This window comes from Polyodon spathula, chromosome 39 (genome assembly GCF_017654505.1).
Source record: "Polyodon spathula isolate WHYD16114869_AA chromosome 39, ASM1765450v1, whole genome shotgun sequence".
NCBI classification, from domain to species: Eukaryota; Metazoa; Chordata; class Actinopteri; order Acipenseriformes; family Polyodontidae; genus Polyodon; species Polyodon spathula.
This window is the reverse complement of record NC_054572.1, coordinates 4,142,914-4,170,868: the sequence shown is the minus strand read 5'-3', so window position 1 is coordinate 4,170,868 and position 27,955 is coordinate 4,142,914. Positions and strand designations below refer to the sequence as shown.

At 42.2% G+C, this 27,955-nt stretch overlaps 1 protein-coding gene across 4 annotated transcripts in view; it reads left to right on the top strand.

The window, feature by feature from the left end:
• LOC121304675 (membrane-associated guanylate kinase, WW and PDZ domain-containing protein 3-like) overlaps positions 1–27,955 on the top strand; it is a 93,522-nt gene that overhangs the window by 65,004 nt on the left and 563 nt on the right. Inside the window, exons 4-22 of one of the 4 annotated variants that reach the window (XM_041235942.1) lie at positions 1,119–1,322; positions 2,121–2,289; positions 2,758–2,837; positions 5,218–5,275; positions 5,785–5,891; positions 9,669–9,857; positions 10,711–11,322; positions 15,735–15,766; positions 16,412–16,562; positions 17,541–17,635; positions 17,973–18,165; positions 20,808–20,993; positions 21,544–21,729; positions 22,180–22,285; positions 23,238–23,361; positions 24,098–24,241; positions 24,457–24,595; positions 25,190–25,277; positions 25,850–25,937. In XM_041235942.1, the coding sequence (XP_041091876.1) occupies positions 1,119–1,322; positions 2,121–2,289; positions 2,758–2,837; positions 5,218–5,275; positions 5,785–5,891; positions 9,669–9,857; positions 10,711–11,322; positions 15,735–15,766; positions 16,412–16,562; positions 17,541–17,635; positions 17,973–18,165; positions 20,808–20,993; positions 21,544–21,729; positions 22,180–22,285; positions 23,238–23,361; positions 24,098–24,241; positions 24,457–24,595; positions 25,190–25,239 (2,825 nt within the window). In that variant the 3' untranslated portion in view covers positions 25,240–25,277; positions 25,850–25,937. Of the gene's footprint in view, positions 1–1,118; positions 1,323–2,120; positions 2,290–2,757; positions 2,838–5,217; positions 5,276–5,784; positions 5,892–9,668; positions 9,858–10,710; positions 11,323–15,734; positions 15,767–16,411; positions 16,563–17,540; positions 17,636–17,972; positions 18,166–20,807; positions 20,994–21,543; positions 21,730–22,179; positions 22,286–23,237; positions 23,486–24,097; positions 24,242–24,456; positions 24,596–25,189; positions 25,278–25,849 lie in introns of those variants that run through there. The other 3 variants (XM_041235941.1, XM_041235939.1, XM_041235943.1) reach the window with 3 other exon arrangements.

Here is a 27,955-nt window from a genome sequence, read left to right as displayed (position 1 = left end):
AGGGTTCCTGTGTTTGTCAATGAATAAGCATTCTTGCAAGAGGAGTGGGGTAAGCAGGGTTCCTGTTGGGAAATGTTTGTTTAGTGCAAAGTAGGTGCAAAATGTTGCTGAATTAAAATCTCAGGAGGGTCCAAATGAGTGTGAACTGACACTCCATCTGAACAGCAGCTGAATTCTAATGAGGCTTCCTAGGATTCTCGCTGTACTGTTTGCAGACACTGTGCATACAGAGCTGGCACAGCTAGTGAGACTAAGGTGTTATGTGCATTAATATTTAATCAAAGAAAGACAGTTAGGAGCTAGCTGCTGCACTGGGTCATTCACTAGCCTTGTATGCCTTTTGAAAAAACAATAATGTTATTTAAAAATAGGTGTTGGGTTTACCCTTGGTAGGCATTTCTTTTCTAATTCTGTCCCAGACTGCTGGAGTGCACAGTCTGGCGCTTGGGAAACACTGAGCTGACAAACAGAATATAAAGTACAAAGAAGTGCAGTCTTTCATTGACACAATTCTGACTTTTAAAATAGATTGATTTTGACCAGCCCTGGAATAAATGTTTGTTTGAACAGGACCTGTTTTCATTTATCAGCAAGTCATCCGACTCTGGACCCAGCAGATCTTTAACTATGAATCGTTTCAGGATGACGTGTTGGTCAATGTCTCTTGATGTTTGGATACCAGTGTGGAATGAAGAACTAACCCAACCTGTTCCTTTGCTGGAATCTTTTGTTATGAAGTAATCTGTGGGGAAAAAAAGGCCATTAGTATTCATGGAGATGACTCTTTGTTTTTCAAACAGGCTGTACCCTGGCAGTGATAATTAGTGTCCTTGCAACTAAACCTTCCTCTGTCAAAAGTGTGTCGTCATCAAAATCAGCTCACCATCATTCAGTTATTTGAATTATTATTTGTATTGCAGTCTCTCTCTTGGTTTACAGACAGTGTCTCCGAGGCTGTCTATAATGATGTATATTGCGTTCACTGGAAAGCAATGCAAAGTTAAAACTAAAAAAAAAATTCTTGATTTAAAACAATCTCCAAAAAAATTGACCGGTGAGGGTACTGGAGAGTCAGTGTTGGGGGAGCTAGTGCTGTAACTGTGTGTGTTTCCTGTCAGGTAATTACTATGGCACCCCGAAGCCTCCTGCTGAACCCAGTCCCATACAGCCGGACCTAGTGGACCAGGTTCTGTTCGATGAGGAGTTTGGTAGTGAGGTCCAGCGGAAACGAACCACCTCCGTCAGCAAGATGGAGCGGAATGATAGTGCAGCGCCGGAGGAGGAAGAGGACGAGGACAAACCCTCGGTCAACGGGGTCACCGGTCAGTCCATGTATTCGTTCACCTGCTCCACTTTTCATTCTCTGTGGTTTTAGTTATAGATTTAAAGAAAAAATAAAGGCATTCAGAGTATCCAGCACTGTAAGACTGAATCATTGAAACTTGTCCTAAAACTATGAGCACATAATTGGTTCCAGTTGTACAGCTTTGTCATACCTCTGTGTGTTACACTTATATGACCCCTCTATAATGGGTGCATTACTAGTAAGGCCTCTTCCCTTTACCAAGCCAGTTTTAATCCTTACCTAATGTGATGTTTACTTTCAATTCTTTCGCACTGTAACAAGAGCAGCCGTCGCTAATCATGAGAAAACTATTTCCCAGTTTCCACCGGGGCCAAAGGGCTCATATAACAAAGCAGCGATTATTCAACAGACTGCCTTCCCATCAGTGATCTGTTCAAGCCTGAAGTCTGAAATTGTGTGAGATGGGGGATTAAACACTCTTATCAGAATAGCTTATTAACATGCTGTCCTACAAATCTCTGGACACATCAGAGTCACTGTGTTCTGGAACCTGTGTATGTGTGTACTACCCTCGAAGTGTTGAGACAGGCAAACTGAGTTGAGGGGAAAGGCTGGTGATTTAATCAAATCACATAGTGTATATTTGCATGTCACATACAGGTTCGCTGTATTGATCCCTGAGGATTGAAATAGTGTGGTTGCGAAGTCATGGAAACAGAGTTGTCATCAGCGCGACGATCAGTCCAAAGAATGCACTGCAGTACAGCGGACCGTTTATTTCTGTTATTATTCTTATTAAAATGACCTTTTTCAGAGGACAAGGATTCATCTGAATGGAGGAAGACAGTCCCAAGTTATACTCAGTCCAACAGCTCCATGGATTTCAGGGTCTGGAACTCCTTGCCAAGAGATGAGAGTCAGGAGCCTCTGCCCAAGAACTGGGAGATGGCCCACACTGAGTCAGGAATGATCTACTTCATCGAGTGAGTCCGGCTGTCTTTGAGGCTGAGCTGAGATCATGAACTATTTTGTAAAGGTTGTTGTTGTCCCTTTTACATGGTAACTTTCTAACTGTGCTGCGACCAAAATGTAGTACTAATAATAATAATAATAATAATAATAATAATAATAATAATATAAAATAATATAATAATAATAATAATAATGAACAGCTATATCAGTACAATTGATAAGTATTGAAAAGAGCATACATAAACCAAATGTAACAAGTTATTGCAGCATTGTAGTTGTTTTTTTTTTTTTTTTTTGTATTCACTGTAGAGTACTCCAAAATGTACTAGGAAAGTGCATCACATAGAAATCCTGTTTGCATTACTTTCTGTATTGCATGCTGTTTTCCGTTCTTGATTCATGTCAATTGAAATATAAAATAGCTCTCCAGAGAGTCTCTTCATATGATGTGCTGTATATCATTTCCCTTCTCTCCATAGCCACAACACAAAAACAACCACCTGGCTTGACCCTCGCCTGGCTAAGAAAGCCAAGCCCCCAGAGAAGTGTGATGATGGAGGTATGTGGAAACCACCTGGGTTCTTTATCATAGTGAGAAGTGTGATGATGGAGGTATGTGGAAGCCACCTGGGTGCTTTATCATAGTGAGAAGTGTGATGATGGAGGTATGTGGAGGTCACCTGGGTGCTTTATCATAGTGAGAAGTGTGACGATGGAGGTATGTGGAGGCCACCTGGGTGCTTTATCATAGTGGGAAGTGTGACGATGGAGGTATGTGGAGGCCACCTGGGTGCTTTATCATAGTGGGAAGTGTGACGATGGAGGTATGTGGAGGTCATCTGGGTGCTTTCTTATAGTGGGAAGTGTGACGATGGAGGTATGTGGAGGTCACCTGGGTGCTTTCTTATAGTGGGAAATGTGACTATGGAGGTATGTGGAGGTCATCTGGGTGCTTTCTTATAGTGGGAAGTGTGACGATGGAGGTATGTGGAGGTCACCTGGGTGCTTTATCATAGTGAGAAGTGTGACGATGGAGGTATGTGGAGGTCACCTGGGTGCTTTCTTATAGTGGGAAATGTGACTATGGAGGTATGTGGAGGTCATCTGGGTGCTTTCTTATAGTGGGAAGTGTGACGATGGAGGTATGTGGAGGTCACCTGGGTGCTTTATCATGTTGAGAAGTGTGACGATGGAGGTATGTGGAGGCCACCTGGGAGCTTTATCATGGTGCTGGCGGAGAGCACCGCGAGGATGAGGGGATTTCAGTCCTGCTCAATGACACCGACCTGCATGAACGGGGGTGGGTTCATTTGAACAATCGCCTTTCTGGGACGCGGGTTACTGACTTACAAAATGATCCTGAATAGCAACGTCGTTTCATTTGCTGAATAGCAACATCGTTTCATTTGCTGAATAGGGCTTGTTGTGTATATTTCACACTCCTTTAGCCAAGAACGATACAGAAAGTGCGTGCAAATGATATTAAAGTATGGAGGATATTTTATGCCAAAAAAAAAATAAATACATACATAAATATCTAAATAAATAAATGTCTCTACTTTAAATTAGTTTATTTTCCCAGTTGCTTTTTATATTTCATTTTGGCCTTTTACATTTCTTCTTTGACATTTTCATTTCCCCCTTCCCTTTTCTTTTTACATTTCATTGCTGCTGAAGGCACCCGTGTCAATCAAAGCGAGGGGGTGGTATCATTCACACCATTGGCTGACCACAGAGATTAATTTCACCCAATCTCTGATCTGATCTATCTGATTTGATGATTTGTTAATGGTGTTCCCCCGCGAACGAAAAAAGTATTTGAGACCAAGTCTCACCTCACAAGCTCTTCAGTTAGAACAGGGGTTTTCAAGCGGGGGTCCACGTACCCCTGGGGTTACTTCTAAGGGTCAGATGCTATCTTGCTGGCTGCAGCAGGCTCCGGGTGTTCTCTGCAGATATTTTAGGAGACAGTCACCGTATTCCTCATGGAATAACAACTATGCAAAACTGGTGTGCTTTTAGACGCGTGCTGTTTTTACGTAAATACATTATTTAGCATCCAATTGTAATCGCTTACTGTCTGGAACATTTCACCCATCTACCAAAGCAAATGATAATTTGGGTCATGTTTCAGGATCTGAGACTTAATTATCTCGATTTATCATGAAGAAAAATGTACGTATACGCCCTTTCCATTATACAGTGGGCTACGTCGTACAACATTTCACAGCTCCTGAAGAGAAGAGAAAGCTGTTTTACGCTATGAAAGTCTTCATGGTGAGGAGTAAATTGAGTCATGCGTGACTCAGTGATTTGCAAGTTATTTTTGGGACTGACACATTGGTGATCGAGCCCCATCCTGCTTTTGTTTTCAGAAAGTGGAGCAACTGCAACGCAAAATGTAGCTCATCTGCCAATATGACAGCATTGCAAAGACAGAGAGAGACATGAAAAAAAGAAGAGAATCAGATTAGGCTACCACAATATCTTACAAGTTCTAACTACTAACTCATGCACACGAGATACTAACATTTTTTATTATTATTATTATTATTCACACCATGTCCCTTTAGGGGTTCTGTACTAAAGCATTGTGCATAAATATTTCATTTTTGTATAGCAGCTTAAAGGTTACAGTCAGTTTCAAAATGATCATCCATCCATCAGGCAAAGGCTTTTAAAATAAACGATAGCAAGAACATTGTTCTCTTAATGAGTCTGACTGGCACCATGCCATACCTGGCGGGGCAAATATTTTACTGAAGGTCTAGAATCATTAACTTGTTGTTATTTATTGTATTTAATTTCATTATAGGTGTTACTGAAATGTTATTGAATCCAGTATTTTTTTTTTCTTCGAGTCTCAGTGTTTCCCTGAATGTTAAACTCTTCACCTCTCAGGAGCCGTACTTGTGAAATCTTCTCTCTTTCATCCACAGAGCTTCCTTATGGCTGGGAGAAGATAGAGGACCCCCAGTACGGAACCTACTACGTTGAGTAAGATCCACAGGCAGTTAACAGCGTTACCTCATCAGCACCACATGAAACATGAAGATACTCCTCATGAATACGAAGACTGCACAGAACAGCACACAGTTTAATCAGAGCTAAAAGCTTGTAGATGAATTCTATATTTTTTTAACATTCAGTGTATGAGTCATAAAATAATATACAGTCCTTAGGCAGTAGAAGGGTTATGCATTACATGAGATCGAGCAGGGAAGGGATTACTTTACTGTCTTTTAGTTTTTCTAACTACAATATCATTGGAGGTGTCTTTCATATTGTATAGCACATGGTATATTGATACAGACAAGTTGACATTAATAGTCCATCTCATAGTCAGAGATCAGTGGAAACTCCTGTGAGAAGTACGAGGTTCGTGTATTTGTGGTGTAATAGGAAGAGGCTTTGCACACTCTTCAGCAGGAGCATCAAGATCCACAAGCACACATGCTGCAGTAGTTTACCACAAAGAAATGGTGATGGTTTTCATGATATTTCAGTCACATCAACCAGAAGACCCAGTTTGAAAACCCGGTGCTCGAAGCAAAGAAGAAACTGACCCAGGAAGGCCTGGATAAACCCCAGCAGGCAGCAGTGCCACCTACAGGTAGAGTATAGATAGGGCTTCTGATTTTTGGTTTTAACCGATAAAACACCCCCCCGATACAAAAAATAAATGAATAGCCAATAAACACAGGAAAAACTGTGGAAATGGTTCATCAATCCACATTGAATGTACCCTTTTTACATTAAAAAATAAAACTTACTACAAAAATAATAATTAGTACATTTCCCAGTGCTGTTGAGCAATGTCCCGCCTTCTTGACTGATTTGTTCTGAAGACTTTAAACCCGCCCCAACTACTGAGTGACAGCAGATTCCTACATTTCAATTGGAGAGATTACAATCAGGATGGAGACTTGTTAGCGGGATTTAAAGCTGTATTACAGTTAAGATACGGAGGATTTAAAACAGAATTGTGGAGAAATATACAAAAATGCCTCCACACAAAAACCCCAGGAGAATGTGCCCGTGACTATAGGGATTTCATTGTGGAAGACAGCAAAGGAAAGCAGGTACAACCTAAGTGTGCAAGTACTGTCGAGTTACTGCTATACATATTTTGACACAAAAAAAAACTAAAAAATGCTCAAACATTTTGGAAAGGAATCGAAACACTAATTTCATACAGTATATCAAAAACGAAAGCCCTGAAAAAAAACGATTTACATAAAACTCCAAAATAGTCAAAAATAAGCATGAAAAATACGATTAATAAAACCCGAAAAACAGAAGCCCTAAGTATAGAGTCTGTAAGTTGATAAAAACCCCTTTTGATCTACTGCAGTGCTGTCCAACAGGTGGTCTCTTTGAAGTGGTGAGCAAACATTCCAAGTTAATTAGCATGCATTACCTTGGATGAGCACAGGGCGGTTTCCAGAAAACCTGGGAAGAATTTCAGTAGTGTGCAGTGCTGATTATGAAACTCCTGCATAATGGGATCAATGCAATTAGATGGACCCGGTTTTGATGTTTTACATATGCATACATACATACACCACACACACACACACAGCATAGTGGCAGTGTGTGCTAGCTGTGGTGTTTTCATACAGCGTACAACTTTTGTTTGAGGGTTGTTTTGTAACCAATTGCCTGCTGATTTACACAAGGCTCTGTGTGAACAAGGTAGTATATCTCAATAGATATAAGGTGTGTGTATATGTACACACAGCAGCCACCTCCGTGGTGTGTTTCTCCAGTGACTTTATGCTCTGTGTGGAACCAGGGCAGCTCTGTTCATGTTAACAAGCTTGCTCTTTCCGACCTGTACTGTAGGAATATTATCAGAATAAGGGTTTCAACTTGGAATTCTTATTCAGCCCTTTATCCAAGCACTTGTAAAGACATTTGTTTAGAGTATTCTTAATTTAAGGCTACCGGTATCTGTATGAAATATTAAACTGGGATACTCTGATGAATAGCAGATGGCTGTATGTCAGCCCGCTCGCCCCTACAGTATTGATGTTTCAGAGTCTTGTTGGATCAAAGGGGATGAAGCTTTGACTAGTGACCCAGTCGGGGCTCAGGGCAGCTGTTCATCTGGAAGCTGTGATGAGAGCCGAGTCTGAGAGGAAGAGTGTCCTTCACTCTTAGGAAATGAAAAAGCAGCGAATTCCTAATGGCACTCTGTCGAGTCCCTTTTGTTGATTTTTAGACTTTATAAAAGTTAAATGAAGCAATGCTGCCTAGTGGTTTGATGAACTGGTTGTGAATCCCTCTGCTACTGGCTTAGACTTAGATCCCAGGGAAATCCAGTATGAATAGTTTCATTTTTGAGAGTACTGATAGTCTTTCCATTAATTGTGTATTAATGCCAGATTAACAGGTGTGTTAGCCCCTATCTTCACACTGGCAGATGTGCTATGTCTGTGCTATGCATTGTGTGGCAGTGAAGCTGTGGACAGCCTGTGCTATGCATTGTGAGGATGTGAAGACAGTCTGTGCAATCTTTCTGCAGTCTCTCCCCCCTTTTTGCACAGTGACAGTCTACTTGGAGTCAAGGTCACTGCAGTCAAATTCCATTCAGACATCCATTCTACAAGCTGAATAGCAGAGCAGGAGTAAATCAATTGCCTACTGAAGCATTTGCTGAACCAATTTGATGAAATTACTTTTTTTTAAAGCAGAATTCTTATTTCTGGTGGGCGCAGGGGGGGTCTTACAAATGAAGTGGCTGCATACGCTCGTTGTGTGATTTCACAGCCTTTGTCTCTGTCGGCAGCAAGAAAAGATTATTTTAAGATCACATGATGCCCTACAGCACACAGAAACTGTCTGCTGTTTGTATTGAGCCAGGACTCTGAGGCTCTCTTTCATGTGTTGTATTAATAATGAACTGCATTTGAAATCTGTATTACATATGCAATGCATGTGCAGTATGCAGGCAGAGAGCACTGCAATCCCCTTTCGAGGTGTGTCTTCAGTTTCCATTGTGACATCATGAAGTGCCATCAGTCCTGCACTAGGCTTCTAGCATTAGAACACTCTGCTAGACTTTAATTTACACTGCAACAGTTCTGGTGTGGATTTGCATTTTCCCTAAATTACAAATAGGATAAAGAGTGAATTGAAGTGGTCTTCAATGTGTTCTGCACCCCTGGCAGATCCCCAGTGCCCAGGAATCGGTGAGCTCTCCGTGTCTCCCCCTGAGCCAGGCTGGAGTTCAGGGGGTCTGGAGTGTGAAAACAGCCTTTGTTTCTGATCCTTAAGTTTAATATTTGGAAGGATTCGACTTGGCACAGTCAAAATGCCTGCATCTCACAAACATGAGAAGGGGTGGCAATTTGTAATCCAGACCCAAGAAAAATGAATTAGCACAATAAAAGGAGATTTAGTTGAGCAGTGCCAGGGCTCCTGTAGGCTGCATTCTTTTTAGCTTCTATACAACTATACATTGTTTATAAAAATCATTGCAGGCAGAGTTCCACTTCCCTCGAAGTCCACCAATAATTCACAGCAGTTAAGTTGCCAATGTTAAGTTACTGCTGCTACTTATTGCCTGCCTGCGTGTCAAACCATGCTTGAGCAGCGATGTGAGGAATATTTTAAAATGAGAAGCATTAGCACTGAATGGAAGCAGCTGTGGGGATGAAGAGTCATTGAAAAAAGCCCCTGATCAGATACAATACAGAACTACACATAGTACTGAAAGAAGCTGTCCATGACTTCTGGGTTCTTCTGGGGTTCTTTTATGTGTAAAGCCTTTCTTTCTTTATTAATCTTATTAATTCCTCTGAAACGGTGGAGTGCTGTTCAGCTCATTGCTCCAGTTTTGTAATCAATAACAAGAACGTGGAACTATATAGGACGTTTATATTGCTGCCTCAACATGGCTTAACATATATTGGTTCTAGTCACTGATTATGGTGGCACGGAACGGTCTGTGATTTATGGAGCTCACTGCAGTAAACTGCTCTGCAGAATCCTACTAGAGTGGGATGAAGTGCTGTGCATGGAATGGGACGCGGAACAGCACAAGCCTTGTGGAAGTAGAAAGGGTTCTAGATTATAGGCTGAAGTGCTTTTGGCCATGAGGTTGACTAATTGGCTGGTTGCTAATTTTTTTTGGCAAGACCGTTTCTGGCCGAATCATTAAACTATCACTCTGAGCCTTCAAACCACATATTATCTTTCTTCTTCTTCTTCTTCTTCTTGGAAAGTGCTGGGTGAGACCACCAGACCTCTTTTCTCACTGTCCAAGCTCTTAATCGACCCTCTGCCCTGGAGGTGACTGGCGAGTGTTCTTATCACTGCACCATCTGCTGATCATTATAGAAAGAGAAGGAAGCACTGCCTAACCTCCTTATTTCTTGCTGTTCAGATGCAGAAAGATCCCTGTTCACCCGGGACCCCTCCCAGCTGCAGGGCACGATGGTCCGCACAGCCCTGAGGAAGAGTAACCTGGGCTTTGGCTTCACCATCATCGGGGGGGACCGGTCCGATGAGTTCCTGCAGATCAAGAATGTGCTCAAAGACGGGCCAGCCGCGCAGGACACCAAGATAGTATCCGGTGAGCACTGAGCCTGGGAATCGGGGCTGAATGCTGGGATTCAAATGTGTACCTTCCAATGATTTATTGACAATGATTTTTTTAACAAAGCCATTATATTCTCTGAAATATTTTGTGCACATTTGCTGATGGACCCCATTTTTCTTGGTTGGGTCACCCATAAGTATGTCAGTTAGAGTCCAATGTAGCTATTTCCATTGGTGCATTGACAGTGTCCATCTGTTACTCATGTGTATGCACATGCACTGTTTCTAGAGGTCTTCCTCCAAGACTAATTAGAATGTAAAGATAGTCTTTTAAAAGACCTACTCAATGAGTTCTTATTGCATGCAATTGATCTTCCTTGAGGGTCTAGTAATGAAGGGATATGCTGTAGCTGCATTTTGGAGAGAAACTGATGCTTTAGTGTCATTTGAAGACACCGTAAGAGGTCAACGGCTCCATCTAGCAGACTGGTAGCTCACTGCTCAATCAAAAAGGAAAGTTAGATGGACGTGGGAGTGCTGGTTTGTATTTTAAAAACTGTAATTTTTTATCAGCAGATTTATAATGTAATTGTTTGCTGCCAGTTCTAAAGCTCTGTTCAAAGCCCAGGACACCTTGTCTGGGAAAGTCAGATGTCTAGTTGTAAGCATCAATCCTCAGTTTAGTGTTCGGTGTAGTGTGGTAGAAAGGGCCACCATTCCAAGTGCTCCCAGAACCTAATCACAACTCGTGGAAGTGCACATTGTCCTACCTGTTACAACACCAAGGGCTTATTTGGAAAAGCTAAATCAGTTCAGTATAAATATATTATCTGCTGTACAAGTCACCTAGAATGCTGCAACCATAGCCAACTTGCTTTCTTTTGTAGGTGATGTTATTGTTGATATAAATGGCACCTGTGTCCTTGGTAAGACACATGCAGACGTGGTCCAGATGTTCCAGTCCATCGCTGTGAACCAGTACGTGGACATGGTTCTGTGTCGGGGGTACCCTCTGCCTGAAGATACTGGCAGCGAGCCGAGCAGCGACATCGTCACTGCCACCCCCTTGATCAACGGGCAGCCCTTGCTTACCAAGGGGGAACCCATGCACGGCTCTCAGGAGCTGCAGTTCATCCCCAGCGATCAGAACGGGAGGCCAGTCATCAAAGCCCTTCCCAACGGACGCTTCAACGGGCCTCTGGCTGAGCACCCTGAGAACAGGTCTTCCGTGGCCTCCACTGGGCTCCTGCAGCCAGAGCTGGTGCCTGTGTCGCTGGTCAAGGGCCCCAATGGGTTTGGCTTTGCCATCGCAGACAGTCCTCTAGGGCAGAAAGTCAAGATGATCCTGGACTGCCAGTGGTGCAAAGGCCTGCTGAAGGGAGACGTCCTCAAGGAGATCAGTGGACAGAACGTCCAGACGCTGACCCACGGGCAAGTAGTAGACATCCTGAAGGAGTTTCCTGTGGGAAGTGAAGTGTCAGTTCTGGTCCTTAGAGGAGGTGAGTTCATTGACAAAAAATCTGTTTTATTCTTTTCACAAAATAAATAATCCCCTAACAGAAGCATGGCGTGCTTTAATAAATACTGCAGGGTGATTCTGAGGAACAGCAGCATCCTGAGCACTTTAAACTGCTCTCTTTCTGTGCCTTGATAGTCATATAAGGAGGCTTGAAATGCTTTAGGGATCATAACAGACTGGGCAGGCTCAGATGAGCTGTCTGATAAACACACTGAGAGACTGCAGTGTCTTTCGCCTCAAGTATCTGAACGAGTAGCAAGACAAGATAAAGAAATATCAGGCCTCTGGCTTGCCTCCTCTCCTCTTGCCTTTGTTTTTCAATGTCATCAGCTTGCGACGGGATTAATAGGCATGCTGGGAAGTGTGGGGATTGGGTTTCACGGTAGATATGTTACACTTGCATGCAGGGTAAAGTTAACAGCACAATAAGATTACTGCCACCTGGAGGGACAGATCATGTGTTATTGCTTTATAGGAGGATTGTTCTTTGCACTGCAAGTGATCTGATACTGACTTCACACTGGCTTCGGCTGTTGAATGAAGTGCTTTCCAGTGCAATGCTGTTGGTTTTCAACCCTTGTGGAATGCTTACCGTCAATTCTCTACACCGTTATCTCCTTAAAGGAATAAATCTAAAGCTATAAATAAACAGTTTTTATTGTAGATGCGTGCGTGTGTGAGCAAGATCATTAAATTCTTTTTCACAAGCGCTGTTGTAACCTTTTAATTCTGCTGTCTGAACTATGCCCTGAATTTCACTTTGTTTATTCTGTTATACCTTGTTCCTCACTATCTTGTAAAGCGCTTTGTGATGGTGGGCCACTATGAAAGGCAGTATATAAAATAAATATTGATTGATTAATTGATTCATTTTCAATTATATACAAGTAGACTTTGGCAAAATACACAGAAGCCAAACAATTACAACTCCTGTCCTATCACATTAACATACTGTGTGCATACCTTATTCCATCGTATTAACCCATGGTTCACATGAACAGAAACTGATTGTATATTGTATGCCTCAGTATCAGTGTATCGTTGAAATGCTGCTGTACGAATCTATTGGTGAGTCTCAATAGCAGACATCAGAAGGATAAAGTGAGTGTCTTGTACAGAAAGCTGAACTGAAATGTGTCTTTGAACATGCAGGATGGATGATGTATAACATTTACGATTGCTAATGGTGTTATTCCCAAAGGAAGGACCTTCCTTTTTTTTTCTTCAGGCTGTTTTAAATACCAGATCAGTCTTTGTTTTGATTCCATCCTGGGACCTCCTGATAGCCTGATGCAAGGAATTAGGAAGTAACTTTGTACAAGCCCAATTACCCACAGTTCACACTGGAAATGTTTTCTTTAAAAATAGTTTGCTGAATGGTTAACTTTCCAAGATGCATGTATGAATGTGTGCGTGTGAAAGGTCATTAAAATGTGATCATCTTTTTGACAAGCACTGTTGTAACTGTTTTTAATTCTTCGGCCTCCTGGACAAACCCTTGGGGTGTAATATTTTCAATCATATCCTAGGAGATGCACAGAAGCCAAACAAATACAACAGTACATGCACTTCGCATGTGTGACTGTATGTAGCTGTGCATGGGGAGGGAGCCAGTTTTGTTTTCTATTTTACCCTCAGATCGCTTGCTTGCTAAATATTCTGTAACCTTCAGTCGATAACATCCTGCACTTCAAATTTATGCATTGTAATGAGCCAGCCTCTCACAGTGCAGTAGGATTGCAAAATGGGCTTCTTGATTTATGTAACTTATCCTATAGGGGGCGGGCAATAAATCAGGCGTAAACAATTAAGCTGGTCAGCTTGTGTTTTTTGGCAGGGTATGATTAGCCAGGATGTTGGGTCAATAAATGTTTCCACTTAAGTAATGACCACTACGGTTGAGGTTTTGTCTTTTACAGTGATAAAAGCACAGACCAAATGGAAGGGGATACTGTGGCCTTCTATTTGAATGACCCTTTATCGAATCTCCATTTGTGACCCCTGGCCCTTGTATCTTTTTTTCAGGTTGAAAAATTCCCTTGGGTCGACATTGTCAATACCTTTTCGAATTGTCAATGTTTGAATCACGTTGTCCAGATGAAGACATTTCTCAGTCTACATAAACTCCTAGGTGTTTTTCATAGACTCCTTCTTCAATTTCAGTATCTCCCATATGTATTCATAATGGACATTTCTTTTGCCTGCATGCAGTACCTTACACTTTTCTATATTAACTCTTTGCGGTCCTAAGACGGGACAGGTCCGACATTACAATTTTTCCTTTCCGGTCCAATGTCGGAACCTGTCCGACATCATCAAAAAGACGTCACGAACAGGTCCCTACTTGTTTTTTCTCTGGAAAAAGCAGAGAAAAGCTTTCAATGGCCGAGTGAAGCCGAAAGAAACAGGAAAAAAACAAAACAACTAACAGGAGGCTGATCTGAACAATACGCATAGTCCCTTCACCACAGACCTAACACAGACATAACAAACAAGACAGCTGCGTCTGCATCCAGCGCTCAAAGAATATCACAGACATTTGCAGAGATTTTTTAGATGTTATAGTAATAAAATAATGACTTCTTGGATGTTATTGAGGAGTTTGGTGATAAACCGAGTGATCAGGAGATGATTTACCAGTATGCATTACTCTGAAGAGAGAGGTGATAAATACAGTGAACAAGGAGTGGGGCAGGGCTGGAGATGCAGTACTGAAATATGCAGGCCCTTTTAAACCTGTTTTACTGTGAATAAAATTACTTTTAAACAGCGCGTGTAAAATAAACAGCTTGTATGAAAATAAATTGGCCCTGACGCGCCTGACAGGCGCTGAATAAATGGACTGCAAAGGGTTAAATGTCATTTGCCATGTGACTGCCCAGTTCTGAATGCTGTCTAGATCATTTTGAATAACCTTTGCTGCTGCAACTGTGTTTGCCACTCCCCCTATTTTTATTTCATCTTCAAATTTAACAATACCAGAATCTAAGTCATTAATGTAGATTAGGAATAGCAGAGGACGTAATACTGATCCCTGTGGTACTCCACTGGTTACTTCGCTCCATTTTGAGGTTTCTCCTCTAATCAGTACATTCTGTTTTCTACATGTTAACCACTCCTTAGTCCATGTGCATACATTTCCTTGAATCCCTACTGCTTTCAGTTTGAGAATTAATCTTCTATGCAACTTTGTCAAAAGCTTTCTAGAAATCTAAATAAACCACGTCATACGCTTTGCAGTTATCCATTGTCGACGTTGCGTCCTCGGAAAAAAATCAAGCAGGTTAGTTAGATACGACCTCCCTTTCCTAAAACCATGCTGACTGGATACTGTTACCATAGAGGTAATTTTCCATTTTGGATCTTGTTATAGTTTCCATAAGTTTTTACATATAATAGAAGTCAGGCTTGTTGGTCTGTAGTTACCTGGTTCGGTTTTGTCTCCCTTTTTGTGGATTGGTATTACATTTGCAATTTTCCAGTCTTTCGGTACAACCCCTGTCTCAAGAAACTGTTGCGTGGTCTTGGTTAGAGGTTTATAAATAACTGCTAAAGTTATTTAAAACTGGATAGGAACTGGTTGACATGTGGGGCATGTTGTCCGTAACCTCCTTTGTAAAAACTTGTGAAAAGTAATCATTTAATATATTTGCTATTTTTTTTCTCTTCATCTGTGATTTTGTCATGTGTTTCTCTTAGACATTTTACCTCCTCTTGAATGTTCTCTTGCTATTATAATATTGGAAAAACTGTTTGGAATTGGTTTTAGCCCCCTTAGCAATGTTCATTTCTATCTCTCTCTTGGCCTTTCTAACTTCCTTTTTGACTTGTGTTTGCAGTTCTGTGTGCTCTTTCTGTGTACTTTATTCTTGGTCCCTTTTAAACGCTCTGTAAAGTGCCTTTTTTTTCTCTGAATATTTTTATTGATCTATTAAACCATTTTGGTCATTTTGTTTTAGTTTGATTTTGATTTGTCTACTTTTGGGATGTATTTGTTTTGCACCTGTAGTACTACATTTGTGAAAAATAACCATCCTTACCATTCCACGGAAGAACTCTCTGAACTCCTGTTACAGTACTTCTGACAACCAGGGCTTGAGGTGCCATTGTACTTCCTGCAGGGGTTCATTGTGGAGCGCGATGTCTCTGTTAATACAGAACATTTGAGATTCTATTGGACTGCAGGGGTTCGTTGTGGAGCGTGGTGTCTCTGTTAATACAGAACATTTCTCCAATAATCTTACGAGGTTCAGAAAGCAGGGACTGTAATATAGATGCTCATATAGATGATAAATAATTACACACATTTTATTTATTTATTTATATTTTTGTTTTATAAGACTACTGGTCCTGCTTTATTAATAGTAATTGCATTCTCTTTTTGTCTTTTAGGTCAAACGTCACCTGTGAAGTCTCTCAAACCTGTAAGTCCAAATGAATGTTTTTAATAATATTGTTCTTTTGTAACCCTCTCTGCATTGTGCTTCACCACACAGCATGCTTCAGAATGTAACCTGAAACAACTGCAACCAGAATACATGTTGTGTGTGTGCACTATATATTCGATCAGCCATTTCTATTGTGTGAGTGCATTATATATTCCATCAGCCATTTTGATGCCATTGCTATGAAACATTCTGTTTTATTAGTTGCCGATAAATTTGTGCAAGAATAAATATATATATTTTCCCAGGTAACTTGAGCGAGAAGTTGCAAAGCTAATTCTAACGCTCATGAGGTAAAGAAATGCATGTGTTATACAGACACCGTTCATGTGAAGCAAAGTATACAAACTACTTGTGGGTAATGATTACATGGTTGTTGTTTGCCGTTGATTACATTGACTGCATTGCAATGACACCTGGAGCTGCAGGCTCCCACCCGGTCCAGCCCAGCCTGTCTGGCTCTGATTAAACACCAGAGCTCCCCTCTGCTGCAGGACAGCTTGATTTATCTTACCCCAATGCCAAAGCAGCACAGTGTACTCCGGGAAGTGACTTAGGGGGACAGTTTCAAATACAAAGAATGAATGCTGCTGCTTTTAAACAGGGCTTTTTTTTTTCTTGCAGAAAGAGATGACAGCGAGCACCGAGGCGTTGAACCCCAGTGACCCCATCCTTCAGGCCCTTCCCTTTCCTCCAAACATCCTCCACCCCACGTCTCTCAGACTGGACCCCTCCGAGGTCTACATCAAATCCAAGGCAATGGTCGAGAACAAGCGTGAGTCATCTTGGCAGTTACTTCATGTACTGGATCATTGAGCAAGGAAATAGAGCCCCTCCCACTCTGTTATAGTGAGGATATAGCGCCCCTCCCACTCTGTTATAGTGAGGAAATAGAGCCCCTCCCACTCTGTTATACCGAGGAAATAGAGCCCCTCCCACTCTGTTATACCGAGGAAATAGAGCCCCTCCCACTCTGTTATACCGAGGAAATAGAGCCCCTCCCACTCTGTTATAACTAGGAAATAGAGCCCCTCCCACTCTGTTGCCCCTAGATAGAGATGTCCTGTGTGAAGTGAGTGGAGTCTATTGGGGGAAACTCAAGCAGTCTGCCAGTAGAATGCAATAGCTTCCTCTGTCTGCCAGAAGTAATGCCTCTGTGATTTGCAACTGATGCCAAGCAGCGATTCCTTGAGAAAACTTTCATCTATTTATTATTTATTATGAAAAAAAAAGCTTCTTGCAGCCGAGAGCGATTTAAAGTGGATTCTGTGGGAGGGATGGAAGGCACACAGATAGTGAGAGTGGTCTGTTTAAATTGGATTCTGTGGGAGGGATGGAAGGCACACAGACAGTGAGAGTGGTCTGTTTAAAGTGGATTCTGTGGGAGGGATGGAAGGCACACAGACAGTGAGAGCAGTCTGTTTAAAGTGGATTCTGTGGGAGGGATGGAAGGCACACAGACAGTGAGAGTGGTCTGGTTAAAGGAACAGTCCTGGATCTCCAGCTGGCTAGAGTTTTCATTGGGGTGGGGATCTGCAGCATTTTATTGAGAAAGATTCATTATGGACAGATAGCAGGCCTCGCCGATGCTTAAAGTTCATAATGTTAACCTCTGTGCTCTACACTTAAACAGATGATGGCTTAATTAATAAGGGGTGTGTGTGTGTGCGCTGGTGTGTGTGTGTGCGTGTGCTGGTGTATATTGACTAACAGCACGGTTTTGTGCTTGTTTGTGTTTCCTCATGCCCCGCAGCTCCGAACACCAGGGATCTGGATGTGTTCATAAAGCGGAAGCAGGATTCCGGATTCGGGTTCCGGGTTCTGGGAGGGGAGGGACCAGAACAGCCAGTGAGTATCCGTGACGACAAATAAACCGAACCAACTCCAATGGTTTTCTTTTTACCATTGTTTTTTTTTTTTATTTGGTTATTTATTGATTTTTATTTCCTGAAATAGCTCATTCTTATAATTATAGATGCATCCCCAATCATTCCCCTAAAATATTGAGTATGAACAGACGAGGCCGTTTCAAATATCAGCGTTGAAAATATAAGAGAAATAACCTTGAAAATGAGGACGCAGTCATGCTGCTCCACACAGCTCTTTAGAAGGGTGGGACTGCGTTGTCGGTGGACAGCCTGTTTGCGCGGGTAGGCTGTGTGTTAACTGTGTGCTCCGGTGACAGGTATACATTGGAGCCATCATACCCCTGGGGGCTGCAGAGATGGATGGCCGCCTGCGAGCTGGAGATGAGCTGCTGTGTATCGACGGGGTGCAGGTCAAGGGGAAATCCCACAAGCAGGTCCTGGAGCTCATGACTAACGCAGCTCGCACTGGCCACGTGCTGCTTACAGTGCGTAGACAAGTGTTCTACACAGGTATGAAGAACATTTTGCTGCAGGGCAGGTACATGCCCACAGTGCTCTAATGACAAAACATGCCTTATTTCATTGTGGAAACTCAAACAAGTGTGCTATTATCACCCTTTCTGTATTTACACCAGTTTCACATTTCCCTTGAATTCATTTTCACATTGCATTTACATTAAACTGGGCTGTTTTACTTTAAAAAGAGGAGAATCCAGCCCATCTGGAGTGTGCTTTTGGTTTTGAATCAAGAGGTATTACCGTTCAATGTGTATAATTCTTTTCAGGGGAATATTAATAGATTTCTGAGCAAAACAAAACCAAAAAAAAAAAAATATAGAGGACATTCCCAAAGATCATTGTGTGCATCCTAAGTAATGAAATGATTCATTTTGTGATTTTAATGAGCCATTGGGTGTACTATTTAGGGCAGGGTCGGTGCAGTGAAGGGAGAGTCATGCTATTGAATGTCTTAATGAGATGACAGTAGCAGGGCGTTGCTACCAGGGGCTGGTTCACCCTCGTCTGGAATCTCATCACAGAAGGGCTCTGCTGTCACTGGCAGAGGATTTTCATCAGGATCCAAATCTTAACAAAGACGAGCACGAGGGCTGAGGGCTGTTCAAACATTAACACATGAGTGACAGACTTTGCAAATGGTTCATGTAATACTTTTACTATGGAGGAACATTTAGCCTGAGATTTACCCATAAGGGGAAAGTATAGGGAAAGAACACCACTGCTGATTAGGATTGCTGTGGATTTTAAAGTAGTGTTAAAATAGTGTGTGGGTCATCACTGAATCAGACACGCTGCACAGGCGCACAGATTTAACACCAGAACCGCCAATGCGGGTCATTGTGACCCATTTTGCATTTAAAATGTTACTTATTCTTCTGTTGCAAGTCATAGGTGTGTGTTTGTTTCTGATTTTTCCTAAATATATGAATTAAATATCCTGACGGCGTTTGATAGCCAGAATCACAAAAATGATAAAGTTATAAACAGTTCTACCTAGAACCGCCACGCGGGTGAATGTGACCCATGCATTACAATACATGTCTTTTTTTTTTTAAATAATGTAAGATATTATATTATTTTTGTAAATGCAACAAACAACTATGAGACAGAGAGTGCTATGATTGTGGATTTGTCAAGATGCCAACTCCGTGAAAGCCTAGTTGCTTTTTTTCAATGTACCTTTTAATATATCAGTAGGAAATATTTCATCTTGAAAGTAGACATTTTGATTGGAATATGGTAAGCTGCACTCAGATGCATACAGCAGACTGAAATGACAGGTAGGACAACAACCTATGTGCCTAATATGAAAAGTATCTTATATATTCTTGTTTTACATTAATTTTAGAAAAGAAAACATTTCGGTTTTACAGGTTTGTATGTACCAATTTACACATGTTTACACAATAGTGTTCAATGGAACTGCGTCTGTGTTTACAGCACAGCTCCTGGGTGCAGGCACAGTCAGCTGGCAGACGCGTACACTCCTCCATAGAGTACAATGCAGCCCTCATACCGGGAGTAGTGTTATATTTTATTTTTATGTAGTATTTGAAACAGTGCTTTCGGTTTTATAGTTTTGTATGTACATATACCCATTTACACATCTGCACAGGTTTATGTACATACCCGTTTCTTTTGAAATGTGCATTTTATTATATTTTTTCACTGTTTGTTTGTAGTCATGCTGTAAATGTGCTCATTATAAAAATAAAGCATTTTCTATTTAATTTTCCATTTAAATACAGTGTTTCTGCGATGCAAATACAGCTTTTCAGTTCTGTCCGATAGTATGTCTTTCATTTTCATAACAAAGCAGTTTAAAAATTTATGGGTCACAGTGGGGTAGTTTGAAAATCCAGCGGTTCTAATCGCACAGGTGCTGACACTAGGGTACCAGCAGTGGTAGCCCTAGTGTCACATTTAAAGAAGAAAACAAAGCTCAAAATAAAAATTTGCCCACAAATGGTGAGCGCTGGTCCCACTGAAAGGAAAGTCCTGCTCCAGGAACCTGCTACACTGCTAACGCTCAGAGTGCTTAGCTTTCTATTAAATTCCCTAAACTGACCTGCCTCTGGACTCCCAGGGTCCCGGCATCCTTACAGTGACTCCGGCCTTGGCTGGGCAATGCCTTCACAAGCACTGTCTTGGAGCGAAAGGGTTTCGTGTAGTAGTTCTCTCCGTTGAGCTGACGCTTTCCTCCTCGATATAAACACAGCAAGCTTTCGCTCAGCGCCCGTTCGTATGGCTATGACTGCAGTAGCCTCCAGCTGTGCGCATCCTCCCCAGGCACGCCCCCCAGCCACGCCCCCCAGCCAATCTGGACCTCGATCAGCTCAGCGCTGGGCAAGCCTAGCTGCTCAATTAGTTGCCTACCAACACGACTCCTGTTTCCAGCTGCACACATTTGCGCAGGAACCTGTAACGGTGCTCTCCCTGTCACAGGGCACCAGATGAAAAGTTTCTATGGTGCTAGCTGGTGAAAGAAAACATAAGGATTGCTTGTGTTGAAGACATGTTTGAGAACCAGAAGTTGGAGTAATTTAGCGAGGAGAGAACAGTAATAGAACTGTAAGCACCTACAAGATTCAGCATAAAGATGATTCTTTTTATTTCACCCCAAATAAAACTAGATAAAACATCTGATGAAGAAAGGATTGTGACCCCTGATCCACTGCTAAACGGCTCCCCTAAAGTGCCCCGTATCGAGGTGCCAAGCAAACTGCAGGGGGAACCCTATGAAGTGATGCTGCAGAAAAAAGAGAGTGAGGGGTTTGGATTTGTGATACTCACTTCCAAAAATAAACCACCCCCTGGAGGTAAGGGAATCAAGTTTCTCTTCCCCCACATACTTACAGTGAGCTCATGTTGAGAGGATTAGGATCATGTTGACAGAGAGAGGTGATGTAAAGTATAAGGATCATGTTGAGACAGAGAGGTGATGTAAAGTATTAGGATCATGTTGAGAGAGAGAGGTGATGTAAAGTATTAGGATCATGTTCAGACAGAGAGAGGTGATTTAAAATGTTATGATCATGTTGAGGCAGCTTGTCGTTTCTTCAGCAGAGATAAAACAGTCAAAACAACTTTTAGACGCCTCCAAAATAATTGAAAGCTCATCAATAAAATATTATTTGCAGATCGTTCTCTTTTGAAATGCAGATTTGCAAAGGTTCTGCAAAAAACATTGGAACAGATCCTGCCAACAAATTAAAGGAGCTCCTTCCTTCTTACCCACATGCCAGTCAGACCTGGCATCTTCCCATCTGTATTTTAAATACTCTGCACCAGGTTTACACTCATAATCGGTGTGCTGACTTGATGAAATTCCAGTTAATTAACATATTTCTCTATTGAATTCCTTTGTAGTTATCCCGCACAAGATTGGCCGTGTTATCGAGGGGAGCCCCACTGACCGCTGTGGAAAGCTGAAGGTTGGCGACCGGATCTCTGCTGTGAACGGCCAGGCCATCATTGACTTGTCACACAACGACATTGTGCAGCTAATTAAAGAGGCAGGAAATGCAGTTACACTGGCAGTGGTTCCAGAGGATGGTAAGGGCCAGTAATGAACTGATCTCAGGGTTTTTTATTGTCATTTTACAGTTCCTTCAAATTCAACTTCATTCTGCTTCAGACGAAATCCACGTATTGCCTGTTCTGCAAGCCCAGCTTAATAAACGGGACAGAAATTCAAACTAATTTCCTTTCAACACTAATGCTGACACTAATACAATAGGAATCCTATTGTAATTGCAAACTGGAATCCTGTAATGAATATCCAGCATAGTCACTGAAAATGGTTTACACCAAAGCAGAAGCCTGTGTATCTATTTGTGTAACTTCTGGTTGTATGTGTGTAAATCAGTGCGCAGACTGGACCTGTTCGGTAATGCAGATAATTGAGTACAGCAATGTTTTTGTCTGTGGTAATTAGCTGGAAATGGAACTAAAGTCCTCTCATCTGAGCCTGCCAACACTAATCCAATGCTTTGTTTCTTTAAGAACACAGCGGGCCTCCCTCAGGCTCCAGCTCAGCCAGGCAGAGCCCGGCACCTCAGCACAGAGCTATGGGACAGACGCCGACCATCCAAAGAATGCTGGAGGACAGGTATGAGTCGTGCTGGTGTCAGACAGAGCAAGCCGTTATTGGCAGTGCGGGGAGAAACCTGGGCTGTCTGCACACGCCAGAATACCAAACACTTCAGCCTCTGGGTCTACTTCACTACAGGCACATCTTTACAGGAGAACTGACCTGCGTTTCAATCGCTATCAAAGACGTTGTCCAATGGCTCAGGTGGCTTGTCAATGTCTTTGGGAGGAATGTATACTAATGACAGTAGTTAAGTGCATATATGTGTGTGTTAATTAAAAATCCCATTTTAATAAAAGTAACCAATTTACCCTGAAGGAACCCCAGTCCAGTAGTGACGATGTGTCTCACTGCTGGTTGTCGCGTGCAGTTTTGCTCCACACTGTAACCGCGTTTCCTGTGTGGGTTAGTTTAGAAGTATATATAAAGCTGGCACTGACTGCAGGGTTCTTGTGATTAGTTCTTGTGATTACATTTTGTTGGGCTTAATATGACTTTGATCTTAATTTTAAGCAAGATTACCTGTGTCCGTGCTTTAATCCCTTACTGACTGTGCTGCATACTAGGATAATTAGTTCCTTTAATAGAGAGATTAGAAGCGCAAAGGCGGCAGGCTTTAATGCAGACTCAGCTGTTACATGCTGCACATACAGTACTAACAGCACATATCCAGTGTGTGTCTGTATAGAGCGTGAAGGAGCAGCTGATGGTAGACTGTGTGATGTACTGTTAGGGTTCAGTCCCATTAAGGGGGTCTGATGAAGCTCTAAAGCACCTAGGAAGCCTGACTGTTTTATGGAGCTCATCAGATACTGGAGACGGAAATGCATTCTAGAAATCAAGTCCTGTAAAATGCATTTATTTATTTGTATTTATTTATTTATTTGTTTTTTTAGTTTGTATGCAAACTAAACATGCAACACCTTAACAGGACGATTATTTGTTATATTTCATTGCCCTGGATTTCTAGGTCCCATTTAGTGACTGAAGATAAGAAGGACGACTCCGATGAAAGACAGTCCTGGTCAGACTGCAAGTACATTCCCCAGACTGACTATGGAACAGCATGGGGTACAGAGACCAGACATTCCCAGGTACGACACACTGCACTCAGCACCATGGAACAGCATGGGGTACAGAGACCAGACATTCCCAGGTACGACACACTGCACTCAGCACCATGGAACAGCATGGGGTACAGAGACCAGACATTCCCAGGTACGACACACTGCACTCAGCACCATGGAACAGCATGGGGTACAGAGACCAGGCATTCCCAGGTACGACACACTGCACTCAGCACCATGGAACAGCATGGGGTACAGAGACAAGACATTCTCAGGTACGACACACTGCACTCAGCTACATCATTCACGATTACTTGCATCTCATCCCTTTAGTCTACCAGTTCAGCTGCTGCAAACTGGGAATTCATCAAACAACAGGAATTTGTTTTGGAGTGGTTTAAATCACAGCTGTAATACATGATTTGCTTTTTCAGTAAAATGAAAAAATTCTAATTGAAAGGAGATGCATTTAACACTTTAGATTCCCTACAGAATTTTACCGTTACTAATCCAATAGCTTAACTTCAGGTCTTCAAAGTGGTTATATAGAGAGTGGGGGTTCGATTCAACTGACCGAAGTACTGGTGGATCTACATACTGCCGCTGTTCAAAATGTGAAAGGAAGGACAAACAAAATACTCTCAATATTGCAAAGAATCTCGAAAGCACATTGCAGGGTCCTTGTTTTCATTTTTGAAACGGTGCTGGCAGCATTTCAACCAGTTAAGTGAACCTTGTGTGGCTTCTCTTTGCCCCCATACAGAACACTGGCTCTTTCCTGGTGGAGCTGGAGAGAGCGTCCTGGGGCTTTGGCTTCAGTCTCCGCGGAGGAAAGGAGTACAACATGGGCCTGTTCATACTGCGCCTGGCAGAGGAAGGCCCGGCGCTCATAGACGGAAGAATACATGTAAGCTGGGTCTGTGTGCATTGCTGCACATCGTGGATGAAAACAAATCCACTGACTGGGACTCGATTAGTGATGCACTTGCTGAAGTGCAGTGCTCGCAATAGGCCAGTCTACAGACGGGAAACTATATATACATACAAGTTATAAAATGTTCTCTTACCATGCTTACTTATAAAAACCTCTATTCATGCTATGCTGTGGTTTTGTTTTACCAGGTGGGTGACCAGATTGTTGAGATCAATGGCGAGCCCACTCAAGGCATCACTCACACCAGGGCCATTGAGCTGATCCAAGCTGGGGGAAATAAGGTCCAGCTTCTCCTGAGGCCAGGCCAAGGGCTTGTACCAGACTACAGTGAGTGCCTATAGGCCAGTACCCTATCTCTGTGTGCTGTGAAGGACTCCAGTACCCTGTCCCTGTGTGCTGTGAGGGACTGCAGTACCCTGTCCCTGTGTGCTGTGAGGGACTCCAGTACACTGTCCCTGTGTGCTGTGAGGTACTCCAGTACACTGTCCCTGTGTTCTAGGATTCCAGTACACTGTCCCTGTGTTCTAGGATTCCAGTACACTGTCCCTGTGTTCTAGGATTCCAGTACACTGTCCCTGTGTTCTAGGATTCCAGTACACTGTCCCTGTTTTCTAGGATTCCAGTACACTGTCCCCGTGTTCTAGGATTCCAGTACACTGTCCCCGTGTTCTAGGATTCCAGTACACTATACAGCACCTCTGTGCTGAGACTCCCATGCTTTATCCTTGTCAGCATGCACTCCAGTGCTCTGTACTGTATTATGTGAAGAGTACTAAATAATATGTGTGTATGTAAATATACAGTAACATTAGTTCCAAAAATGGGAGTTTAAGGCCAAAAAAATTTGATATTTTCACAATTATTCCGGCTCTTTTAATACGATTTCTATTGATTCTGTAGACGGTTCTCTTCCCTCTTCAGGTTTGGCCTCTTCTGCCCTCTGCTTCTACATGAAACCAGATCATCACTAAGGCTTCACTCCTTTTCTTGGTCTGTCTTTAATAACTTGGTAAACCTGCATGTCTTTCTACAGAACTGCTTCTACTACCTCTCGTCCCAGCCCTTCTAGCTCTTCTCTTTTCCACAAGCATTATGTAAATGTTTGCGTTTTAAACTTAGCTGTCCTTTAACTTAGATCCTCTTTTCCTGCTCTAATCTCCCTTTTTTTTTTTTTTTACCACAAAACGTTCGAGGAAGGATTTTTCCTAATGAGGTCTTATGACTAGAAAGATCAAAGGGTTTTCATTTTATATGTGCTGCATTTCAAATATCTCAATACCTTCCTTTGATATATTAATTGCATAAAGGGACCAAATTGTGAACGTCTTGCTAAAATAGAATGAGTCTGTCCCAATTCTGAATGCAGTGTGTGTTATATAACACTGTGGGTCCAGTACCTGCAAGAATCCTGCTTTTCAGCCAACCAGATATTACAAAATTTATATCAACATGAATCATTTGTAGGATCTTCACTAAATTTTCAGAGGTAGACAATATATTGAATTAATGTCTAAATCTATCAAGCAGATTCCATGCCATTATATATACTGAATGTCTAACTATGTATATATTGGTTTTCAGTCCACATGGATCCTATGAATGTTTCACCTGCAAGCTTTCCAAAAGAGGTCACAACTTCTGAAGAACCACAACCTTTTTCTCCATCCTTCAGTTCCACCTCTTCTCCTGAGTCCACCCCAACAGCGAGACAAGAGGATGCCTCAGTGAGAGACTTTGCCATCGCTCCAGCAGGACAGTTGGATAAACCTGTTAGTGGGGAGACTAGTCCAACAAGCACAAATAAGAAGGGACAAGACATTACCAACAACAAGCTGGCCATCAAAACAAATGAGAAACGAGAGCGGTCAGCCAGTCCAAGAAATCCTGACGCAAGGAACCAGCTGCAAGTTAAAAAGAAAGAGTCCAATGTAGCCCGATCAGGACGGTCCGCCAGTCCTAGGAAAGCCAACCGGGAAAGATCTGACATGAACAAAGAGAGATCACCCAGCCCGAGGAAGACTGAGAAGAACACAGCTCGACTCAAGGACAGATCTGTGAGTCCAAAGAAGGGAGGAAGAAAAGACTACTCGGAAGCAACCAAAGAAAGGAAAAGTCACGCTAAGGAGCAGCCAAAAGCAGCCCGAACTAGATCATCCAGCCCTAGGAAAGCACACAAGAAGGAACATGCAGAAGAAAACAGGGAGATGCTTAATTCTGGTGATGACCGACAAAGAATAACCAGCTCAGGAAAGGCAGACAAACATGGCCATTCCAAAGAAAGCAGGGATAGGTGGGAACACCCTACTAGGAGACAAGATGAACCGAAGAACAAAACAGCCAGCAACATTGAGGAAAAGCCTCCTGCGGGAAAGAGTAAGAACCATGAAGAAAAAGTGGCCTCACTGAGCAAGGCCCAGGAGCGAAGAAGAGAGGCCTCGGAGGAACTGGAGAAAGACGGAAAGCCACAGAAAAACAGGTCACCAGACAGGAGGCGCAAAGAACGACCTGTAAGAGAAATAGAGCAGAAAGAAACCCAGGAACCGACCACGCTGAGCCAGAAGCAGCTTGGAGAAAGAGACGGGGAGGCGAAGAGGCAAGATGGGGAACACAAAAAAGACACGGGTCACGCTGGTGGTTCAGAGAACAATGCTACCTCCGGGGGCAGGAAGGCTCCCATCACACCAGGGCCTTGGAAGGTTCCCAGCTCAGTAAAAGCGGGGGCCGAGAAGCAAGAGAAACATACTTAGGTGAAGAATCAGGCTTTGAAAGGGCAATAAAGGCAGCTTGCATCCGATATCGATAAGGTTTTCCTGCTCTGAGATGCTGAAGAGGAAAATGACTGGTTCTTGGACACTCTCACAACACTGTTAAAATGAAGGAGGGAGTATTTTAAGACCTGTATTACTTTAAAATGTATTTTTCATCCCCAATGTGAAAATTCAGTATTGCCATTTTTCTGTTAATGTTAACTAATCAAATACAATCAACTTAGTGTCTGTGAATGTCTGTCTAGCCAACCCAAACAATACTCCTGTCCTTAAGTATGTGCCAAAAGGGGATTCCGAAATGAAGAAAACAGTTCTGTATGCATGTGCATCTTAACATCCTGTATAACAAAGAACTGCTAGCTGCACTGGTTAATATATACAATATAATGAATGGGTAGTATGTAGTCCATGCATGGAGGAAAGAGATTCATTTGCAAAATCGCACAAGAAATGCTGGCAGGATTTACTTTTGTGAATGATGTTTATGCTTTTTCATGCATGCATGTAATTAGTTTGAATGATGTTCTGTTGATAAAAGTTTTGCTTTTCACTACTTGTTTGTCTAGAATTGTAACAGTGTGAATTACAGTACATGTATATGTAGCAGTGCAAATCCTCAGCAATAGCCAGGCTGTGGTTTCAGGTGTTCAGTGCTCATTCAGTGACAGGATGGCAGGTTGTTCTCTTTTAATTGACCAGATTCATTGTTAAATATGTTTTTTTGTGGTGATGCTCTTATCTAACTTCTTGAGCCATTAGTTTGGTTTAGGGCTCAACTTTCACAGAGAATACAGTACAGCCACAGCCTGCTGCTTCACTTATATGTTGTTTGTTGTTACAAAGTGTCTATTATCTTTTGACAGTAATCTGTAGGCGACTAAGAATACTTGTGCTTAATTCCTGCTTCATGAAACATTTT